General features: G+C 32.7%; 1 protein-coding gene across 16 annotated transcripts in view; it reads right to left on the bottom strand.

Annotated features, from left to right (window-relative positions):
- LOC144477313 (uncharacterized) overlaps window positions 1-20,802 on the bottom strand; it is a 228,750-nt gene that overhangs the window by 50,270 nt on the left and 157,678 nt on the right. For all 16 annotated transcript variants that reach the window (XR_013495164.1, XM_078194961.1, XM_078194968.1 and 13 more), the window contains one exon: window positions 12,876-13,014. Coding sequence is in view for 15 of the 16 variants with exons in the window: in XM_078194961.1 (XP_078051087.1) it covers window positions 12,876-13,014 (139 nt within the window). In the remaining variant the exon portion in view is untranslated. The remainder of the gene's footprint in view (window positions 1-12,875; window positions 13,015-20,802) is intronic.

Raw genomic sequence — 20,802 nt, forward strand, 5'->3', positions numbered from 1 at the left:
TCTGAACGCAACCGCAATGTGTCGGACGGGAGGAAGAAGACGAACGAGCGAATATCGCGACCCTGATGCGGAGAATCGACATGTGCTCGTTCGTGAACCGCAGAACTAACAACGTGCGGAGGGACAGACGGGAAGTCTGAGCCCCTTCTACACCCGTTCTCCTTCTCTGTCTAGGGTTTTACGCACACACACGCTACATTGCAATTTGAGACTCGAACCCATTATCGTTTTGCGTATTTTCAGCAAATCGAATACATCTGCTATAAATCCTTCTCTCCTACCTTTAATCCGAAAGCAATTTCCTATTAATTATTCCTCGATTAGGAATTTAATGAAATCGAAAGGCTCTGCGAGAACCAACTTATGTTTGGCAATCATATGATCACACTCTTGTATCTTTTGTGGACCTTTTTGTAACTCTAAACCTATCGAGTCAGTCAAAATAGCTGATTTCACACATTTTGTTTTAAAGTACTGTAATTGAGAAGAGAGTCTGTTTGCATTCAAAGTTTAAAAATTGTTATTTAAATATCAAGGTTCTAACAAATTACATTTGGAACATGCTGAACATTTATGAAACTAGACTGACGTATATAAAAAGAGTACCTTGATAAATCCATTAAATGATAAATCCTTTATAAATGATTTTCAAGATACTCAATCATAATTTTGGATAATACAAGGACATCAAACAAAGAATGTCATAAAGTTACTCTGTATGAAGAGAATTCAGTTTTTAATTTAAACGTAGTGCAAACATATTCGCTTTTAACTAAATCAGAAAATAATAATGACAAAGAAAATATGGCAAACATCATTTACATGTAACAATAATAACACCAACAGGAAACCAAACATTACAGTAAAAAATACAATAAAAGTAACGGTAAAGTAAACGTGTATTCACATATACATATTATGCATTACATATGTATTGCTATGAAAGCAGATGTTCGAAGACTTTTTAAGCTCAATATTTGTTAAGAATTCTAGCAATTCGTAAGGAAATCCGGACTCTAATTGCAAATTAATATGTCAATAACGTGATCATTAACCATTCAAAATACCGAAACACCAACGCGGATCTATTTCCATTGCATCCCGAGATCAGAATATAAATGCTTTTCTACCCGATAGTGCAACCGCTTATTTGCTTCCAAAACAAACATTCTTGGCAACTCTGAGAAACGCGTTGGACATTGACACGACTGTACAGTCTTTCTCTGTGAAGATTCGAAAAGAAAATATTAATCGAAAAAACACCGTGTCAGTCGCTGCACAAAGGAAAGTACGTTAATCGATTGTGAGAATCGCAGAGGATCGAGGAACGCAACAGCGCGATCTCGTAAAACTCGATCGTTACCGTTCCCGCGAGTCATAGAACCGCTGATCTCAGTTGTTTCTTCGTTTGCGCGTATATTCCGACGTCTAGTGCGAACTTATGCGTGCAGACGCTATCCTCCGTTGGCCTTTCGCGACGAAAGGAGAGGGCAGAGTCAAGCGGAACAGAAGCGGAGGAACAGTGTCGTCGTTCGTCGCTCGTCGCGCGTTATCGTAAATACAGCGACGAGCGGAGAGTCAGTCATTTCCATGCTTGTCCGGAGAAAAATGCTTCGTTAAGCCGACCCGAGTAAAATGTTATTAGGCGGAGAAGAATATCTTCCGACCGGCAGGACATTCTCCTTACCTCTGGCAAAAGTTATTTTATCGATATATGTATACACATACACGTATCCCGTTTCTTTCCAGAAATAAATTTTCGCGCGTGAGTGCATTTAACCTCTCCATAGAGACCGCTTTGTTCGATGTTCTCTCTTTCCGTTTGCCTCCTTTTCTCTCGTTTTTTTTTTGCACCGTTTGACGGTTGTTGTTCTTTTTTCCCCTAAATGTGTCCAACGGAGAATTTTATTTTCTAATTTCGTTGATTTATTCGCCGGGACACGCTCGCCGACTGAGAGAGATTTACCTTTTTATTTCAAGCCACATTTCATTTTCCGAGAAACACAAAACCGTCCCCGTGGATTACGGCAAAAAATCGGTGGCTCTCGCCTCGAGGATTGTGGGTAACGGTTTTTAGAATGGCGTAGTACTACTGTCAGCTTGCGAATACAAATTCTAGGAGTATCGATGAGTGAATTTTAGCCGGCATGTAGACTATTTAACTCTTATTAATATTCGAACAACTTTCGAAATTTAATAACTTTCTTAAAACTAGACTAAGCGATTTAATTATTTTTTTTAACGATCAAGGTCTAGAGAAATAATTACTTACCATCTACTAGATAATTACTAGAATGCTTTTTAAAATTTTACTGCTGCTTAGAATGACGAAAGAAAATAAATGTTGTTATTTGAAATATGTAATCGCAAAATCGATGTATGTTATGTAACCGATGCACATGTGTATGTTAATGAATATAGCAATAAATGGTGTAACGTAAATTTCGTTGTCTTACCGTCGATTATTTATTGTTACTGATTCCGTTATCATCGACATATATATTCTCCATATTTATCGTTCCATTTCCCATGTTTATATAATTTATAGTTTCCTTGTATTATATTTAAATGTATGTTTACCATACTTGGTGTTCAAGTTCAAGCTGCTTTACATTTCAGATTTAAATATAAATTAATTACTATATTATGAACCTTTATGCGAACTCTCATTTCTATATGTCACTTTACAACAAATTAAATAAAATCGGAGTGTCCTTTTCCTACTAAAAAATTACTGATTGCAAAAATAAAAATGCTGTTAGACCTTCATAATTTGCATGTTAAATTTTTGCACATGAAATAAATGCATAAAGATGCGTTTTACTATTAATCGGAAACTCTCGAAATTTAGATAAGAAAAAACATAAAATCAGTTAGTGAAGAAACATTTGCACATGTATTCGGAATATCCGTATGTATTTTTAAGAAAGAATATGTTTAAAATAATTTTTTTTATTCAACTATAGTTAGCATAGAATTACGCAAAAATGTTGATTTCAAAGTTAAAGTCAAAAGCAAAATTCATACTTCAAATTCTGAGAATTTGGGATTTTAAATAGTTTAAGAATTTTCAAACTGTATAATATTTTCACGGATTTTCGAATTAATTTGACCCAGCAGCTTTCTCTATAATCATACGTTCTGTTATAGAAACATATAAATTTAGAATTTTAAAACCTCTCCGCGGTAATACTACATGATATCATTACTTATAAATTCCGCCGATTACTCATCGTTGGAAAGTGAATGAGTGTAAAATGTAAGGCTAGGAATGACTTAAAAAATACGCTCTACGAGAAGATCTCCATAAAAAGATGAAACGCTGTCTACAGTAATATTATTTAAATTCACACAGTAAAACTGTATAAATATTATATTCGTTAAATAGAAATTCTAAATGGAATAATTTCTTTGTTCAAAAGAATATGTATTATACCTGCAATATCGAAAAGAATGAAAGTAGATTTGTTAGTTTAAAACAATTTGTCTCTGTAATAAATCTACAGAAGCAGACGCCTTTGTTATATTACGCTATGATGTTGTCTTTTTATGAATCTAGGTACCTGTACATGTGTCCTTTTGGAATCGTAAATCGAGTTTTAAACTCATTTTCACGTGATTGTCAAAAGGAAGTAGAAGTTCCGACTTTAATTTAATCCTTTGTAGTTCCGTGCAATTTTGCTGTTTTACTTACTGATTTATTATGTTTTTTCAATCTAATTTCACCATAAATCTAAATATTTTGGGGGGTTTTAAAGGAATCGGGTTACAAGACAACGGCTAAAAAATTGCAATTGGTAAGATGATAAAAGAATAAAAAAATTTTATTGTTCAATTTTTTTATCTGAACCTGGGACGAAAATGTTGAAAATATACTTTGCAAATCGCGGTAATTTATATGCACAATGAAAATATCATTGAAATCCGTTTGAAATATCTGAACAAAATTTCGATCGCTTGGTCCAATTGTAAGAGTTATACCGTTTTAAACGTTGTCCGAATACTTTTTACATCGACTGTAATTTCTTCAGTCATCGATCGCAAGATAGAACGATCACATGGAAATGAAAGCCTTATTTTACCCTCGACGTGAACCGGTGACATTGCTCTGATATTCAATCCGCACAAGATCACCGTTTTCCATGTGCAAATTATCGAACGTTAGTTTCCGCGGATCGAGGATCGACGATCGAGTAGAAGTTCGCCGATCCCGATCTCTCGTATTACACCGTGAAAATCGGCGCACGGCCTGTGATCGATAGACACGTTTGCATCGTTATAAATAACAGAAATCGAACGTCACTTTTTAAAGGCGAGCGGTTTATTTTTGTAAACGCAGTCGCTATGTTCTTAAGATTCGCGAACAAAAACAACACGATCCTGCATTTCCAATTTTTATTGCTCCCAATTGACTGAACGGACAAACGCGCGCCGCCTTTCTCCGTGGCATTTGAAAATGGCGATTTTATTTTGGCATGACAAAGTGAAAGTGCCGACGAAGCGTCGCGTGGCATGGAATTTCGATGTCTGGAAACAGGAAGAAGGGATCCTTCGCATTCCTGACAAGACCTTGAGAAATCTTTTAATGTAATTATTTCATTGTAGGACGATCGTTCGAATAGCAAATTCTGTCGTTTGAAAAAATATTTCCTCTCGATGCATATTCGTCCGCACGATAAAAATTCGCCATTTTGCAAACAATCACTGATAGCCAAATAACGAATATTCGTCATTTTTATATTACAGAAAATTATTGATTCTTGTTCTTTTAATTCTAAATAAATTAAATTGTAATTTTTACCAAACAGAAATAATTTTAATCAAAGACGGTGTAATTATATAATAACCATCACTGAAAAATATACGTTTTTTAACAAGCTATTCACAAAATGTCGGCATTTTGCGGTGCAACAAATTACCGGACGAATATGTGTTAACCTACTTAGTGGGGTATTTTAGTGCTAATTGTCGAAAAAATCGATCTTTTGTTTACATTTTCTGAAAAAATATAGGTTTAAAAATAATAAAAATGTTTGTAATTTCGCAATTTTCAGAGACGACATTAATTCGATCCCTTGTATTCCTTGACTCCATTCAACGAAGAACAATGGGAGTAATTTGTGAGAATTAACGAAGGATTTTTAGCCGACTTAAATACAGCTTTCACTTAGTCATCTGTTTTACACTAATAAACCCGTCGGCAATCATTAAATACAATTTCAATAAAGAAAAACCAATAATTTAAATAGGCTTAGCATAGTACATAAGGAAATAACTTACATAATTTTTAACATATTTCTTAGCTATAAAATGATGAATCTAAAAAGATAATGATGAATTTAAAGTTATGATTTTATAATATCTACAGAAATATAAGAAGATATGTTGTCCACTATAACCTCTCGATTTAGTTTTCAACTTCAAGGCGGAAGTTGTTAAAATACTATTTAAAAGTTTGTATTGTGAAATGAACAAGTTAACAACATTAAAAATAAGTGAACTACTATAATGTCTCTTGGAATTAAAGATTATTGCAATTCGTTTGTTCTTCATCATGATAATATACCATGTTATGTAACTTTCATTTAAAGGACGATATTAATGTAATATTTCACTTCTTTTCGTTGACAAACATTTGACTTACATTTTCATATACTATATGTTCGCATTTTCTTTTTCCTTTTATGTAATTAATACTTCTGAAAATTACCAAATCGACAGTTTATTTATAATATGTTTCATTACGAAATTAGATAACTTCCAGTACAGAGACGTATACGTTACATATCCAAATTTTTATACTGCAATTTTAGGTAAATACTTTAATTTTTATGAATTACTTACATTAATTAATTAAAGATAATTTGATTGTATTATCTTGTTTTGTTATTTACATTTATTGCCGTTATTTATGTGTATCAACGTAATTATTAAGCAAAGAATGTTATAAAAGAGTTTTGAATAACGAGCAACATTCGATCTGGATAAACGTACAAATCAAAAAAATAATTTTAACAACGAATAAAATGATGTTCGATTAACATTTCGAATATATTCTTAAATTTTCGAATAAAATTTGACCCGATTATTGTTTCAAAGAAAATCTCATCCGAGCAACGTGTCGAATAAAATTTGATTCGTTCACGATTGTATAAATTCTACGAATAAAATTGTGTTCGTTGTTCGAGAGGCGTTGAGGTGGGACATGGTCCAAAAATGGTTGGGAAACACTGCTCTACAGTGTGTGCCTTTACAAATTACTTTCTGTCGGCTGACTGATCGGATGCCGTCGTTCGACGATCGTAGAATATGAACGCTCGCTCGTTCACTCGCTTACCGGTATTGTGACGATAGAGACCCGTTACGTGGTCGGATACGGATAATATAAATCTAGCTATAACGATATCCTTGGCATTCGACGGATCGTACAGATCCTGTCAACGAAAACTTGTACGATTTGTCCTCGTAACGTTGAATATTTCTTTGCGTTCCGCGGCATCACGGAACACGGTGATGGCGATCCAGTCGAACCTGCTTAAAATTTCAGTCAAGTTTGGACTTTCGCTCGCTATTAGGCACAGTTACGACACGATCCCCGAGTCCTGAGTCTACTAGCTCCGAAATCTCGGAGCCAGTTCGCCTGTCAACGAACATGAACCGGTCGTATTCCTAATGAGTCTCAAGGGCTCAGCCACGGCAAACGTTGAGTAACCCGGCATAACTGCCGGAGATGACATTAAACCAGATATCGATTTCAGAACTCGGAATAAATCGCGACTCGACAGCCCTCTTATTCGAGGAGCCCCGGAGCGTCGATAGCGAAATAAAAGAAATGTTCTTATTATTCGTTACCGAATGCCTTGGTTTATCTCTAGAAAACTTATAATTGCGAAATATTCAAACTTGAACACAGTGGTGTATCGACTTTGTAACTTTTTCATTTTCAATGATATTTAAACGAAAACTCAACAAACCATCCTGTTTCCATATTTCTATGTTAAATAAAATCTAAAAAAATACCAAATGTGTACAGTTCCATATTAGAAATAATAGAAAGTAGAAATACATACACATGGTAGTTTGTTAAGTTTAATTTGAGTCTATAATTATTCACACCACTGTGTCTTCGAATAAGATGATAAATTTCAACAACTAACAACGGAAAATTAATGACAATATCATTACTAGTAGTCGAATAAAAAGTGAATGTAATTAGGTAGTAATTCGAATTAGATAGGCTTCGGTTTTTTAGGTACGACATGTGCAGAACATAAGTGGCATCGGATAACTATGTGGCAGAGTATGGTAATTCAATTGTAATTAATTGTAATTACATTGTAATTAAATTTCGCGATTCAATTACCTTTTATTTCAATTACGTAGTAATTCAGTAACACTGTAATTTAATTTCGCAGTTTAATTACCTTGTCTTTTAATTACGCAGTAATTGAACTACGTTGTAATTCAATTACGTAATTCAAACTTTTCAGTTAATTCCACTGCTAACTATTTTAATCATGGATGTTATTCACATACAGTTCTTCCAATTACTATCGTATATTTTGTAGAATTATATTCAATATATATATATTACTTTATTATATATTATTATATATTATAGTATATAATTTATTTATTAATACTTCTCATTTCAAATAAAATTTACTTAGACATACTTCATAATTATGCGTTCTAAAAGGTGATATTGCAAGTCAAGGTGAAGAAATTGGTACTGCACTCTTTCAGTGTTATTAATACGTGATTTATAACATGACATACTACAGGCCGAGTCTTGTCAGAACACACTATAGTATATTGAGTGTATTAGCGCTGTTGAAGAATTTGGAAGCTCTATGAATAAGTTCCAGAGTGCTGGGACTATTTATAGCACACACAAGTTTATTAAATTCAAGAAAGCGCGTATACTGAAACTTAATTGTTTTATTATTCTATGGTCAGTTCTAGGCAATTTAGAAATTTTTGGCTCGCTTAGATATTCGGAAAATTATAAATGAAAATTAAAATATGCATAAGCATAAGCAATCTAGTCATCATCCTTTAAAGAGAACGACGACTAACAATAAGATTAAGGTGTAATATGATACACATATGTTGAAAATATATAGTACGAAATGAACTCGACGTACGTCCTCATTAAACAAAATGCAATAAATGGGTAAACTAATTGCATAAGTGACAAACACTTGTAACATAATATGTACTTTCAATGATACGATGGTATACTAATGAGAGTAATGAATAAAAAATTACAATTTATACTAAATCAGCAGTTGTCCTAAAATACTTTTGAACGAGGATGTAAAACAGAGTGTATCATTTTGACTGTGATGTCATCGATATTGAACATTAACTGTCACGTTTATATCTTCTTAATTTCATTATTACAATCCGTAACACTTGAAAATATTGAAAAAGTTATTAACATAATAGATGAACGTTTCAGTTTCAGTTTGATTAAACGAAATACTTTAATTTTGAGAAATTCGTGAGGTTTTTGGCGTGGTTGTCAATCTGCTAGAAGAAATCTTACGAAAGTCGTATTAAAAATGTGTTATCCGAGAAAAATTTAAACAAGGCACGTGCACTTGTTACTTTATACGTGCGTGGCTAGGTGAATAGTATGTATATGTATGTCCGCGTTAGATGATCACCGAGGAGCGAGCCGCGGGGCGAGAGTTAGGAAGTGTAATCCTTGCAGTTCTCGTGTTATGTGCCGATTAATTCCGAACCCTAACTCAGTTTGTTGATCATTGATTATTGATGTTGAACGAAACTACAGAATTCTTCCCATCACTGGAAAAATAGTACACGCAAAAGAGTAAAGAAATGTTTTTCACGTTCAATAATTCCTGCAAATTGCTCTTACGCGGTTTTGAAAATAAAAGAAAAATTGAAACGGATCCAAGAGACGTGGGTACATGTTCGATAAAACACTTATCGCGATAAAATGGTGTAATACATAAAATGTTAAGAGTGAAAGGCAGATTATTTTATTTGGTCGGCATGATATCGCGCGATGTTCCCCAGCAGGTCAATTAAATTTATATCAAATCGACGTGTAGTTCCAAGCACGAGTAATTACAATCTGACTTCGAGCATTCGTTTGCATAAGATGGATTTTGTTTGATTCTGCGTGGAAACAATGAACAACCCTGTTCATTTTTACTTTGAATATTCGTGTTTTCTAAAAAAAAAACCAACTAAGCAAAAGGAATGCGCTTTAACAAAACCATTGCGCTCCAATACACACTTATATATTTTAACGTTTTATGCGATATATAAATATGATTTACTGTGAAACGGATCAAGATTATAAAAAACAGTTTATTTTAACTCGGTAAGTATCGAATATGTAAAAACCGAAACTAGAAAGCAGAAATTTACTGTAAAAAATGCTTTGTCTCTGAAAAAATTTTTGCATTTTAATTAATCTCAATGCCTAAATTGTACCACTTGCAAATTAATGTTATGAAATTAATTCATCTATTTTTATACATTAATTCTATGATAACATATAATGATTATAATTGTAGTTTATAATTTATAAATTCATTATAAATTATATTCGTATAGCATATTAATTATATAACACTATAAAATAATTATAAGTTTTAAAAATATTAATCGTGTATCGGTTTAGTGCTTACATTTATATGTTACTATAAATGTTGATCTGTGCCAATATTTTTTATTCGTGACTGTGGTTTATTTTCAAATTGTTGATGATGTTCATGTAAAATCTGATGCAGACAAAGATGTAGAAAGGTGTAAGATAAAATGTACATCCGAGGAAATGGAACTCAAAATATTGTTACTGTAAAATTGTTGCTACGTAAGATTAAAAATTTCATCGATGAATACATACCATAAGAAAGTGAATTTATATTATAACGTGAAGAATTTACTCTAAAATAACACTAATCGTACCATAACCGGTCAAATGACCGGCTAGCAAATTTCTATTCTACAATTATTAAAATTATAACGATACTTTGTCCAGAAACCATTAATAAATTTATTCATCCCAACAAATACTAATGAAAAAATCGATAAAAAATCAAAATAAATTCAGCCCTGCCATTTTTATAAGCTGCCGCAAACAAGATCCTTTGAACGACCGCTACGGTTAGTGTTAACATTTCATGAAATTATAAACATTAAACAAAACCTCCCAGAAATTGAATCCATAGTTACTGCTTTCGTATTAAATGTAAAATATAATGTAACAAAATGTTTTCACGGATAAACGAACACTATTTTATAGCAATGATCGATAGAGTCGAGTGTCGGGTAAAGATTTTTGTCGGAAACACGATCGCATTAATATCGTAATTTCTGTTCTATTATGTAATACTACAAGTTCCGAAACTTTGCATCGTTATTAAAACGTTTCGTGGCATCTGCATTATATTAACGAGAACGTTGTTATCGCCATGAATATTATCTAAACTAAAGGAAATAATCGTTGCTAACGATTATTCGTGGCGTATTACGTAAATCGCAGTACCGTCGTGTTAATCTTTTAAAAAGAGAGAAATACGAAGAAATTATTACCCCGTGAAGTGTCGGAAGATCAATGCGAAGTGGGACGCATGCGTTGAAATTTTTATTGCACTTTAACGATACGCAAGTAAATACCTTATCGATCGAACGGTTCAAGAATAAAACGCGGTGTCGATGTCGCCGTGGTTGCGAGCCGTAAAAACCGTTCCACGCGATAATTCGCCATTAATAATTCGCCGTTGAATAAATCCACAGACCGGGCCGGCTGGAAGAACGGGACGAAGAGGCGGACTACACCTGCGGCGAAACGGCGAGGAACGTCTACTCGTTTTCGCGGTTCCAATGAATCATTCGGCGACGGCAGCTGACGAATCGTCGATTTCCCAAAAATGGGAACGATCGGATTCGTGTGTGTAACACCGCGTCTGGATCGAACGCGACGCGACGGGGCACTGTGCCGCCCCAAATGGTTCATCTATCACATAACTTGATATCTCGAACGATTTCGGAATTATCAGTCTCCGTTTTTTCTCACGTACCGATCTGTTCTTGTTTTATTTACAGGCAGACGCGTCGCGAATAGTTTTATTTCTAGTTTGTTACATGATAATACGTGTACCAGAAAATTTGAACGATCCCATTCAAGCCCTGCTTCCAACCATCGTCACCGCGGAGCAATCGATTTCACGAGCTTCGCCAGTTTCCAGTAATCACATTATAAATACTCCTACACGTGGTTAGTTACGTTCCCGAGATTCTAGACGATCGGCGATAGAATGGAATTTGCATTTTTATTCGTCTAACTCGACCATTTCGACTGCTGTGCCGCGTACGGATTTGCCTCGGCCAACCATAATTTGCATCGAATCGAATCAAGCGTTACAACACGGGTTACGAATGCTGGACTTTATTCCCTACCTAAGTAATTGCAAGGAAATTCCATTTTTTCTTCCCTTTCAACATCCTAGTATCAATATTCATTCAAACCTGATTTTATCAATTGCAGCCCCGTACGAATTATTAAAGAATTTTCAATTTAAACTCAACCTGTGAAGCTAATGAATTTCGCTAACCTTATTTAGGATAGTCGATTTAGGATATTTCCTAAATATTACAATATGACATATTCCTAAATATTTCTAAATACTATAAATATCTTTTTTAAAATAAAGAGTAAAGATAATGTAAGTGTAACAATTACAGATACCTCAAAAAGCTAGTTGTACCAGTTATCGTGACCTAAATATTCCTATTTTGTTTGTCATGTATTATTGAATGTATCTATACCAAATAAACTTTCTGATAACCCATCCAACTCGTATAAAACTGTTAAATAGCGATTTTTCGTGGCGCCTAGGACATTACCGTAATGTATTATATAATTCGTTTACTCGTGACATTGAAGCTTTAGAATTATATACGCAGCTGCAGTATTAATATGCAAAGATAACGTTTTATCAGTCTTTAGGCAAAACAAATCAATATCAACCGGTACGAAAGTAAATAATAGTTATTTTTATGAAATATGATAAATCGTATCTGAAAGCACAGACATGTAAGGAAAGGAACGACTGGAAACGAAGCCAGGAGTTGAAAAAAGATATTACACCGATTTAGATTCTTGAATATGTTATGGAAAAACGAAAAATTCTTGCGAAAGTTGTACCTAGATTGCGGATTGTCATTAAAAATAGATATTGTTACTATGAATTGCAAGAAGTAGAAATTAAGTAGCAAGTTTAGTCTTTCATTAACTTTCTTCTAATAGATTAAAAATAATAGATTTTCAGCTTTTAATTTCTTTAATTTTTATAACTTTTTATTTGGGCATAAATGCATAATATCCATAGTCCAGTTACGAAAAATTTCTGTTAAAAATCTGTTACAGTTTAAAATTTCTATTAGAATTTCTCTTTCAATTTCTACGAGGAATCTACTGAAATATAATAAATTTATAACGATTATATTTACGAATCGACACGAAAACGAATTTTCATGTTGCAAAAATATCCTTAGTCTACTTCTAACAGTTATGAAATTTCTTTCTTTCGGTTTATGAAGTCCGTTACAGTCAAAATCAACTTTCGAAACCTTTCGAATCTCTAATAAAAAGACGCGTGCGTGAGAAAAGCGACGTGGACTTTATCATCGAAATTTGTTGAAATGCATTGAATTCTAAAGGAAATTGTCTCGTATTCTTCGCATGAAAGAGGAAACGTATACCACGAGCACACTTGTACGTGACAAACCGTCGTAAAAAGCGACGTTCCTCGATCGGATCTCGAAGGACTCTCGCCGAGTTTATCGATCAGCCATTTGAAAGGCAGAAACGTAGAAATCTGTCTTCTTACCTGATCGACGGTTCTCTGAAGGATCTGGCATTTGTCAGTCTTGCCAGAGCTCATGTCCGTGGGGAAAATCAGCTCGGTAAGCTCATCGATAAACAGGTTCTCCTGGGTCCGCCGTCTCTTTTCATTAAGGCACTTGTTACTGTAAACAATCAAAGCGGAAGATCGTTAGCTGGACCGTTACGTACCTGCCACAAGATACCTAAATATCGATTTTTTTCATTAACACTACTTTCACCAGTCTTTTGTACACGAAATCTTATTACGAATAATTAATAATTATCTATATTTATGTTGAACCTTTCAAATTTATACATTCGCAAAATGATTTACTAAATTTAATAAATGTAGAAAATATATATCTAAATGTATTATATTTAGATAGTATATATCTAAATTTATTGTATTTAGAAAGATATAGTATCGTATTATTATTAAGATTATCATTATTATAGACTATTATACATAATTACTTACAATTTTATAAATTTTTATATTCAATATGAATCTTTCTTGCAAATAATTCTCCCTCAAGAATTATAAAATTTCATTCAATCTTAAATTGAATATGAAATATTTCTAATTGCTACGCAATTTCTTTTCTTTGCCAACTTTAAATGGAACAGAGCACAGGAATTTTTTGGGGATATTAAATATATTAACTATGTTTCTTTAAATTAATTTACAGTTCTTTCAAAATGAACGGTCCATTTAATGATGGCAAAATTCTTTTGAAAATAGTGTAGCAATTTTTAGCATCGCCTCAGGATTGTCACTCGTGTGCAAAGGGTTAAAAGGATAGCGCACTTTCAAATTCAGTTATTTTTATTTATCTAACAAACTTGCAAAATAACACTGTACATATACATACATGAACAAAATAGAATTAAATTCCGCCAGTCTAAAGAATTATATTTGAAAAAAAAAATTTTATCGAAATATAACGCAAGAATATGATAGAGCAATAAATCAACGAATGATGTAAAATCACTTAATTAAAGCAAGGTTTAAACAATAATCATTTAATTTTAAAGTGTGCTAATAATTTTGTTGCGAACTGTATGTATTCACTAATCGTAATTGAATGAAAATGTTCAACGCATAAATAATTGTAAGATACTCGCGTAACAAAGATTTAAAAAATTGTTGAGTATCCTCAAAATTGAGCAGTTCGTGGATAGGAAAATTTGTTGGAAGATGCGGCGCAGGGGAAGCAGCGGTAATAAAAGCTTCAACGCGGAGCGTTCGGCTAGCGAATTTTATAGAAAGAAAATTGTTAGATGCTGAATCAACTTCAGTCCCGTTGAAACGCTCAGTTGACCTTGCCTGACGTCACGTCGCCGAACAGTGACTCTCACTTTGTTAAGGCTGGCCATATTTTCATGCGATAAAGTTGCTTCACCGGTTGCTGCTCCTTGCTAGAAGCCGGCCGAGTGCCTGAAATACGCGTCGAGTAGCTTCGAATCGAGTAGCTTCTGGATTTCAGACCGGAAAAACATCGTACGTCGTAACTCGGATTTACTTTCGCGCGTTTTAAGAACGATTTATGAGATTTCATGCGACCAAATTCAATTATCCGGTTATCCGGACGGTAGCACAGTGATTCGATCATATGGGCGCTCAGAAGAAAAATTATATCTTCCAAACTAATTAATTTTCGACCTAAGTATCTTAATAATTTATTCAAGAGAATGCGCAGATGAATCGATTTGTACATAAATGGTACATACAGTTACGTTAAAAACTTGCGATGATTTTGTTTCTTTTTTATTGAATAAAAGAACTTTTTTATTAACATTTAGTATTATAATTTGATACAAATTGTATATCGACTATTTTTTATTCGAAACATTTTTTATTATGACTTACTAGTCGGTACGTTAAATATATGTGCGAAAACGACCCATCAAATTTTGTTATGTAAAATAATCAAATTGTATACATATATGAATAATAAAAATAGATATAATATATTTTATTAGAATACGTACATAACATTAACATAATATATAACAAGTAAAATAATAAGAAACTATGTACGAACATATTTGAAAAAATCAGACATCAATAACGTATTGTTCGTAAGATTTTAACAAGTATTCAATCTGGAAGCTTTTAGATACTACCGTTCGATTATCGCATATAATTTGTATGTGATTTTGCTTTGAAACACTGAAACTCGCTGCTTCGAGTCAAAAAGCAGTGCTTCCGGTGCTGGATAATACAATATAATATAAAATATTTTATTTCGATAATCCATACTGTTAAAATATTAAATTAATATTTTACTTCGATAATCTAAAACGTAAAATAAAATAGTTTTTATTTTAATAACACAAATTACACAAAGAAATAGTTTATTCTCTTTTCAAATATAGCTATTTGCATGTAAAAATTGCAAAGAAAATATTAATTTAATATTTTCAGAAATTTTTATTTCTATTTCTAATTTATCCTTTAGTATGACTTCCTGTGCGAATAAATTCATAGTCGAAGAAAATATTATTCGCATGAAATGTTATTCAAATAAATTCGTATCCAGCGAAAATTTGTAATTGACTGAACATTTATTCGACTTATTCGATAGCGGGCCGAATATTTTTCGTTCGCAGCATTATGTAATTGTTGAACCCACCGGTTTAACTCAAAGAAATTTCAATGCGGGCATATTACATATTCAACGTCGCTCTTATTACCACACATTAGCATAAGTATAGTCTATCGAGCTTGAATACTTGCCGACCAACAATTTGTTGAAGACCTTTACCGACTTTACGAGAGTTTGCCAAATTTATACCCCTCGCGCGTTCTAATAATAGCTTCGAATCGGATTATCATATTTAAATTATGAAACTCGAGATTCGTTAGGTAGCTCGAAAGTTTCATTGATGGAAACTGCATCTCGCATGTATGCAACAACCTGATAATTATAGGTGGAAACAATCCGAGGAATGCGCGGTCGAATGATAAACGGGGAAACGATTTCCATATAACCGATAATCAGAATAATCGATGTTCGAATAATCAGTGTAACATTGTACCACTGTTTTTCAAGTGCGCTTCTCAGCCTTTCATTATGAATTCAAATGCAATCATCGTTAAATTAATTATCGTCTCTCGTCGAGCCAACTCTTTCATTGGTATAATCTGATTCGATAATTCCTTCTGCTTTGATGCACCGTATATATAAAATCCTGTATTTCATTGACTTGCTAACTTGTTTGTACGAACAAAAAACCGAGAAAAGACGATATTCGAGAAGAAAACCAACGTTTTTACATTGCTTAAAAATGAATTAGATTATAAAGCGGAACGTAAAAACAAGATTAGATAACGTTCTTCCGTGACATTGAGCAAATTGGGATTTTACGAAGACAACTGTTGAACATTCAGGTGAAAGTACCTATTATGGAACACCGTCTCAATTGTGACCACTTCTTGAAACAATAGCACAAATAATACAATAAAAAGTAGATACAGCATATGAAAGTGGATGTAAAAATCCTACTGATATTTTTGAACATTACTCGTTATAAAGTCGTTCGAACAGATAATGTTATGTAACAATCAGCTGTAACAAAAACGTTTATCCGAATACGGATGTTTTAACAGTTGGCGTCCGTGTTTAATATGCCGGGACAGGGTCGTTACCGATTGTACCAGTTCATGGAACACGTTCACGTTCATTTTTTCATAACGAATGTAAAACAAATTTAATTCTTGTCCTTACTCTAAAAGAGCAACAAATAATAAATTAACAGAAGGCTTTAAAGAAAAAAGAAGTGCGGAAAGAAAATAGAAAGTTGGCCGGTGAGATAAATAGGTTACAGCAAAAGCTGTTTAAGATACACAAAAAATAAGATATGAAATAATAAGATATATGATTTTCTTTATAATGTTAATGTTAATATACAATAATGAAATGCCCATTTCATAATACAAAAATTAAATACCGAACACTGGGACACGGTATGAAAACGTTATTCCATAATGGGTATGTGCTCGTATTTTACCATTTTACTCATTCTTTATTCATATTAGATAAATATGTCAAAGTTCACCGCGTGATCTGGAAACATCCATCAGTCGCACAGTTGTATAAATATTCAACAATAACAGGTTTAATTACAATAAAAGCGTTCCATAATAGGTACCTTTACCCTATTTGATTTTCGAATTGTAAAATTCTCGTTGACCTAGTTCCAAGCAACACTGAAATGCTCAGCGTAAACGTTTTGCAAAGTTCGAAATTATGATTAATTCAATTGAAATGACATGTTGCTTGACCTTTCAACTAGATGTTTACATTTCGCTATGTTTATAATATACAATGTTGCATGTGTTAGTTTCGATGAAGCTTGTACGTAGTTCTAAATTAAACCGAGAAAGCAAACGATAAAATATAGAAAGATTGTAAACAACTGTCGGAAACTGTTTCTACGAGGAATAAAAATTAAACCGCATTACTGTACCATGGTTGCATAATTACTTGATAATCTCACTCCATAAATATTGCGATTAATTTTTTACTATTTGAGTAATTGTTGATTATCGATCAAACCTAATTAACCGAGCATATTAAGTGTGGAGTATGACAACATGGATCTGCATATTGTTAGACGGTTGACGTTTAACAACAAATTTCCTCGAGTGAAATTTAGCATTAAAATTGCCAAATAATCGCATAGAAAAATATATTTAAAACAGTCCACGATATAAGTTTTGTACATAGTTTAGTAATTTTGATTCTGTTTTAAATAAATAAATATAAATTCTCTTGTAATTACTATTCCTACAAATTTTATAAACGGGCAAAGTTATATAAAAAAATCTGCAACTCGGTAGTAATTGGATAGAGAAAAATCTCTCGATTGTGTTAGTAAAATAAGAAAATAATTTTTCTTACAAATTATGTGATAGTTGTTATTTGATATCTTGTTTTCTTAAAAAAGATATGAAGGTCAGTTTGAGTTTTTTAATTGTAATGTGCAACATTTAATCATGCTATGTAAAAGTCAATTAAAAGCGAAATAAAAAGTTATTTAGTAATTCATAATAAAATAACATAAATTATATATTAAAACTCGATTAAAGAATATCTCAATAAACATTAATTTTAGAACCGTCGTAGCTTATTCATTTTTTATTTCATATTTAATAGATCTTCGAATTAAGTTACGTCTACTGTATTATAGATACGATTTATCGCCGAATTATTCAAGTAGTCGAGTGCTGAAGATAACTTAGAATCACAGAGATTACCACTATCAATAGCAATCCAACAAAATGTTAATGCAAGATAATATTCGATCGAATAATTACTGAAAAGTATTTTTAACGTCTTCCAACTGGAAAGAGCTATCAATTTTTTTTAGGATATATAAAATTAGAGATTGAAAACAAGAAGAAAGAATATATTTGCAAAAGAGTACTTACATCACAATTTTAACAATAAACCTACCACTATCAAATGACCGGTTCCTCATTTTACAATTACCAGAGTTGTAAACACACTTTCACGAGACACGATTAAATCAATTACATTATTAGAGCAACTGTTTCAGTAAAATTGTACGACATCTAAATAAATCGCATTTTGTCATTTTTATGGGGCAATACAAGATAATCAATTGCACTGTTTGGTAGATTTAGCGTTAAAGTAATAAGGAAAGTTAGCATTTAGGTACCGAAAATTTATTTTTCTTCTTATGCAGACATATATTTCGTATTTACATAAGTATGATAACTGAATGTGTCCCAAATGTCATGTTACATTATGTATTTGAACAGTATAACAATAACTATTACACATTTTATATATTTAATATGTTTATAACCATGTCGCACATATTTCGTATGTTAGGCTTGCTTTCAAGAAGTTCTTGACAGTGCTGAGAATCGGTAATTATTATTGTCATCTTACTAGATTTATTAACCCCTTGCACGGCAACTCCTTTCATACTCCGTTGATTAGCACTTATTTATTGTCAATACTGACATTGATAATACCAGATAATTTTTGTCTTTTATATTGCCTTTCTAGACTTTGATAACAGAAGAATTCAATTATATTTCGATTTAGAATAAATCAATAATATTAATATTTAATAGATCTTGCGTGGAATCTTTATCACGAGACTGACTCGTTATTGTAGTGAAAAGGGTTAACAGAGACAATATATTTTCATTCGACTTCCCTTTATTGCAATCGAGGCAAACAGTTTTAATTTTCCTTGAAGATCCGCTGTTTAGTTATTGACAATAGATGGTGTTCTCATAGCGAACCTAGATCCGTGTAGACAAGTAACTCACGTTGGAGAATAATCGAACCCGAGATCTATACTGGTTTCGACTTTGAAGTGAGAATGATTTAATTCTTCGATAACGACAAGATCAAGTAAGATCGGTGATTTGTCGTGCACCGCTAACCAAGACACGTGAGTTCACTGATCGATAAAACGATAGGGTATAGTTTGCGAACCGATCGAAGAATATTACTTTCAGGTGTGTTTATCTTGAAGTTTTCTCTAGCGTGTGTTTGTCACTATCGGCATCTTTAGATAAGTAAACCCGTTTCGTGAAAGACTCGAGGTATGTAGTCGGCATAATGTTGAGCGGAAAACCTACTTAAAAAAGGGTATATATATTAATGATTGAATTGATCGTACTTATGAGAGGTTCCGATTGCTGGTGTAGTAAATTATAAACATACTTGTGCTAATTTAATTACATTGTAATTCAGTTCAATCAAACTGCAGTTCAATTACATAATAACTTAACTACATTGTATTTCAATTATACAGAAATGCAACTACAATTCAACTACGTTATAATTTGATTACCATAATAATTCACCTATGTTATAATTCGCTTACATAATTCAAATCTTATAGTGAATTTAATCGCTAACTATTTTTATCAACAGTGTCCTCGGAATACAATTTAATTAATTAATCAAAATGTAATGCGATTGAGATATTATTCTCGAACTTTAAAGAAATGAGATAGATTTTGATGTTATTCTTTCGTAAAACACGATTTTTGTCTCCTCTCCGTATTGTATTCCCTTATTACCTATAAATTCATTAGTTCTCAATTTGTAATCTTAATTCAATTACATCGTAATTAGCAATTAATGTAATTTATTTACGCCGTAATTCGCAATTATTGGAATTTAATTGATTAGTATTTTATAATTTCTGGTATTTAATTGCTTAGTATTTTTCAATTATTGGAGTTTAATTTTGTAGGATTTTCCGACCGTACTACAATAACAATTACGGATTACATTGTACAGGTGTACAAATTTCTAACAACGTTGATCAATGTATCGATTATTGTGGCTCGCGAGTGGCCTATTTCAACGACGACGAAATCACGAATGTGACAAAAAAAATAATGATCTTTCTAGCTCAGAAACAGCCGTGCTCGTTGATTGGATCTTATCGGTTCAATTTCTTGAACGATAGTCCGTTCGCTACGAAGCAGATCGGTATCTCACCATACACGATCTATGTTGCATACCTGAACTTCGCTTTATGTACATGCTGTATTTTAACGCGTTAATTATAATCGGTTTCATTCGTGTAAATCGTTTGATAAACATTAGAAGAAGTTGTTTGAAACGCGAAGTTATTATTGGATCGTGCGAATACTTTTGCGATTGTACGTATTATGAGCTTCTGTAAAAATGCCTTTACGTTAAAAATATTATCGGTATGTGATTGCAAATTGGAAGCTATGCGATATAAAAAAGTAAATATCAAAAACAGCAGTAGAAAATTATTTGCATTAACTGTTAGCCGAAACCTCGGAGACCAAATTTAAGAATCGCTGAAAACCGCAAGAACTTTCTGGGGAATCTAATATTTTATAGATATACGATGACAGTAATGTCGATTTGAGTATAATTGTAGATCGATCCCTTTCA

The sequence above is a fragment of the Augochlora pura genome, chromosome 11 (assembly GCF_028453695.1).
Source record: "Augochlora pura isolate Apur16 chromosome 11, APUR_v2.2.1, whole genome shotgun sequence".
Lineage (NCBI taxonomy): Eukaryota > Metazoa > Arthropoda > Insecta > Hymenoptera > Halictidae > Augochlora > Augochlora pura.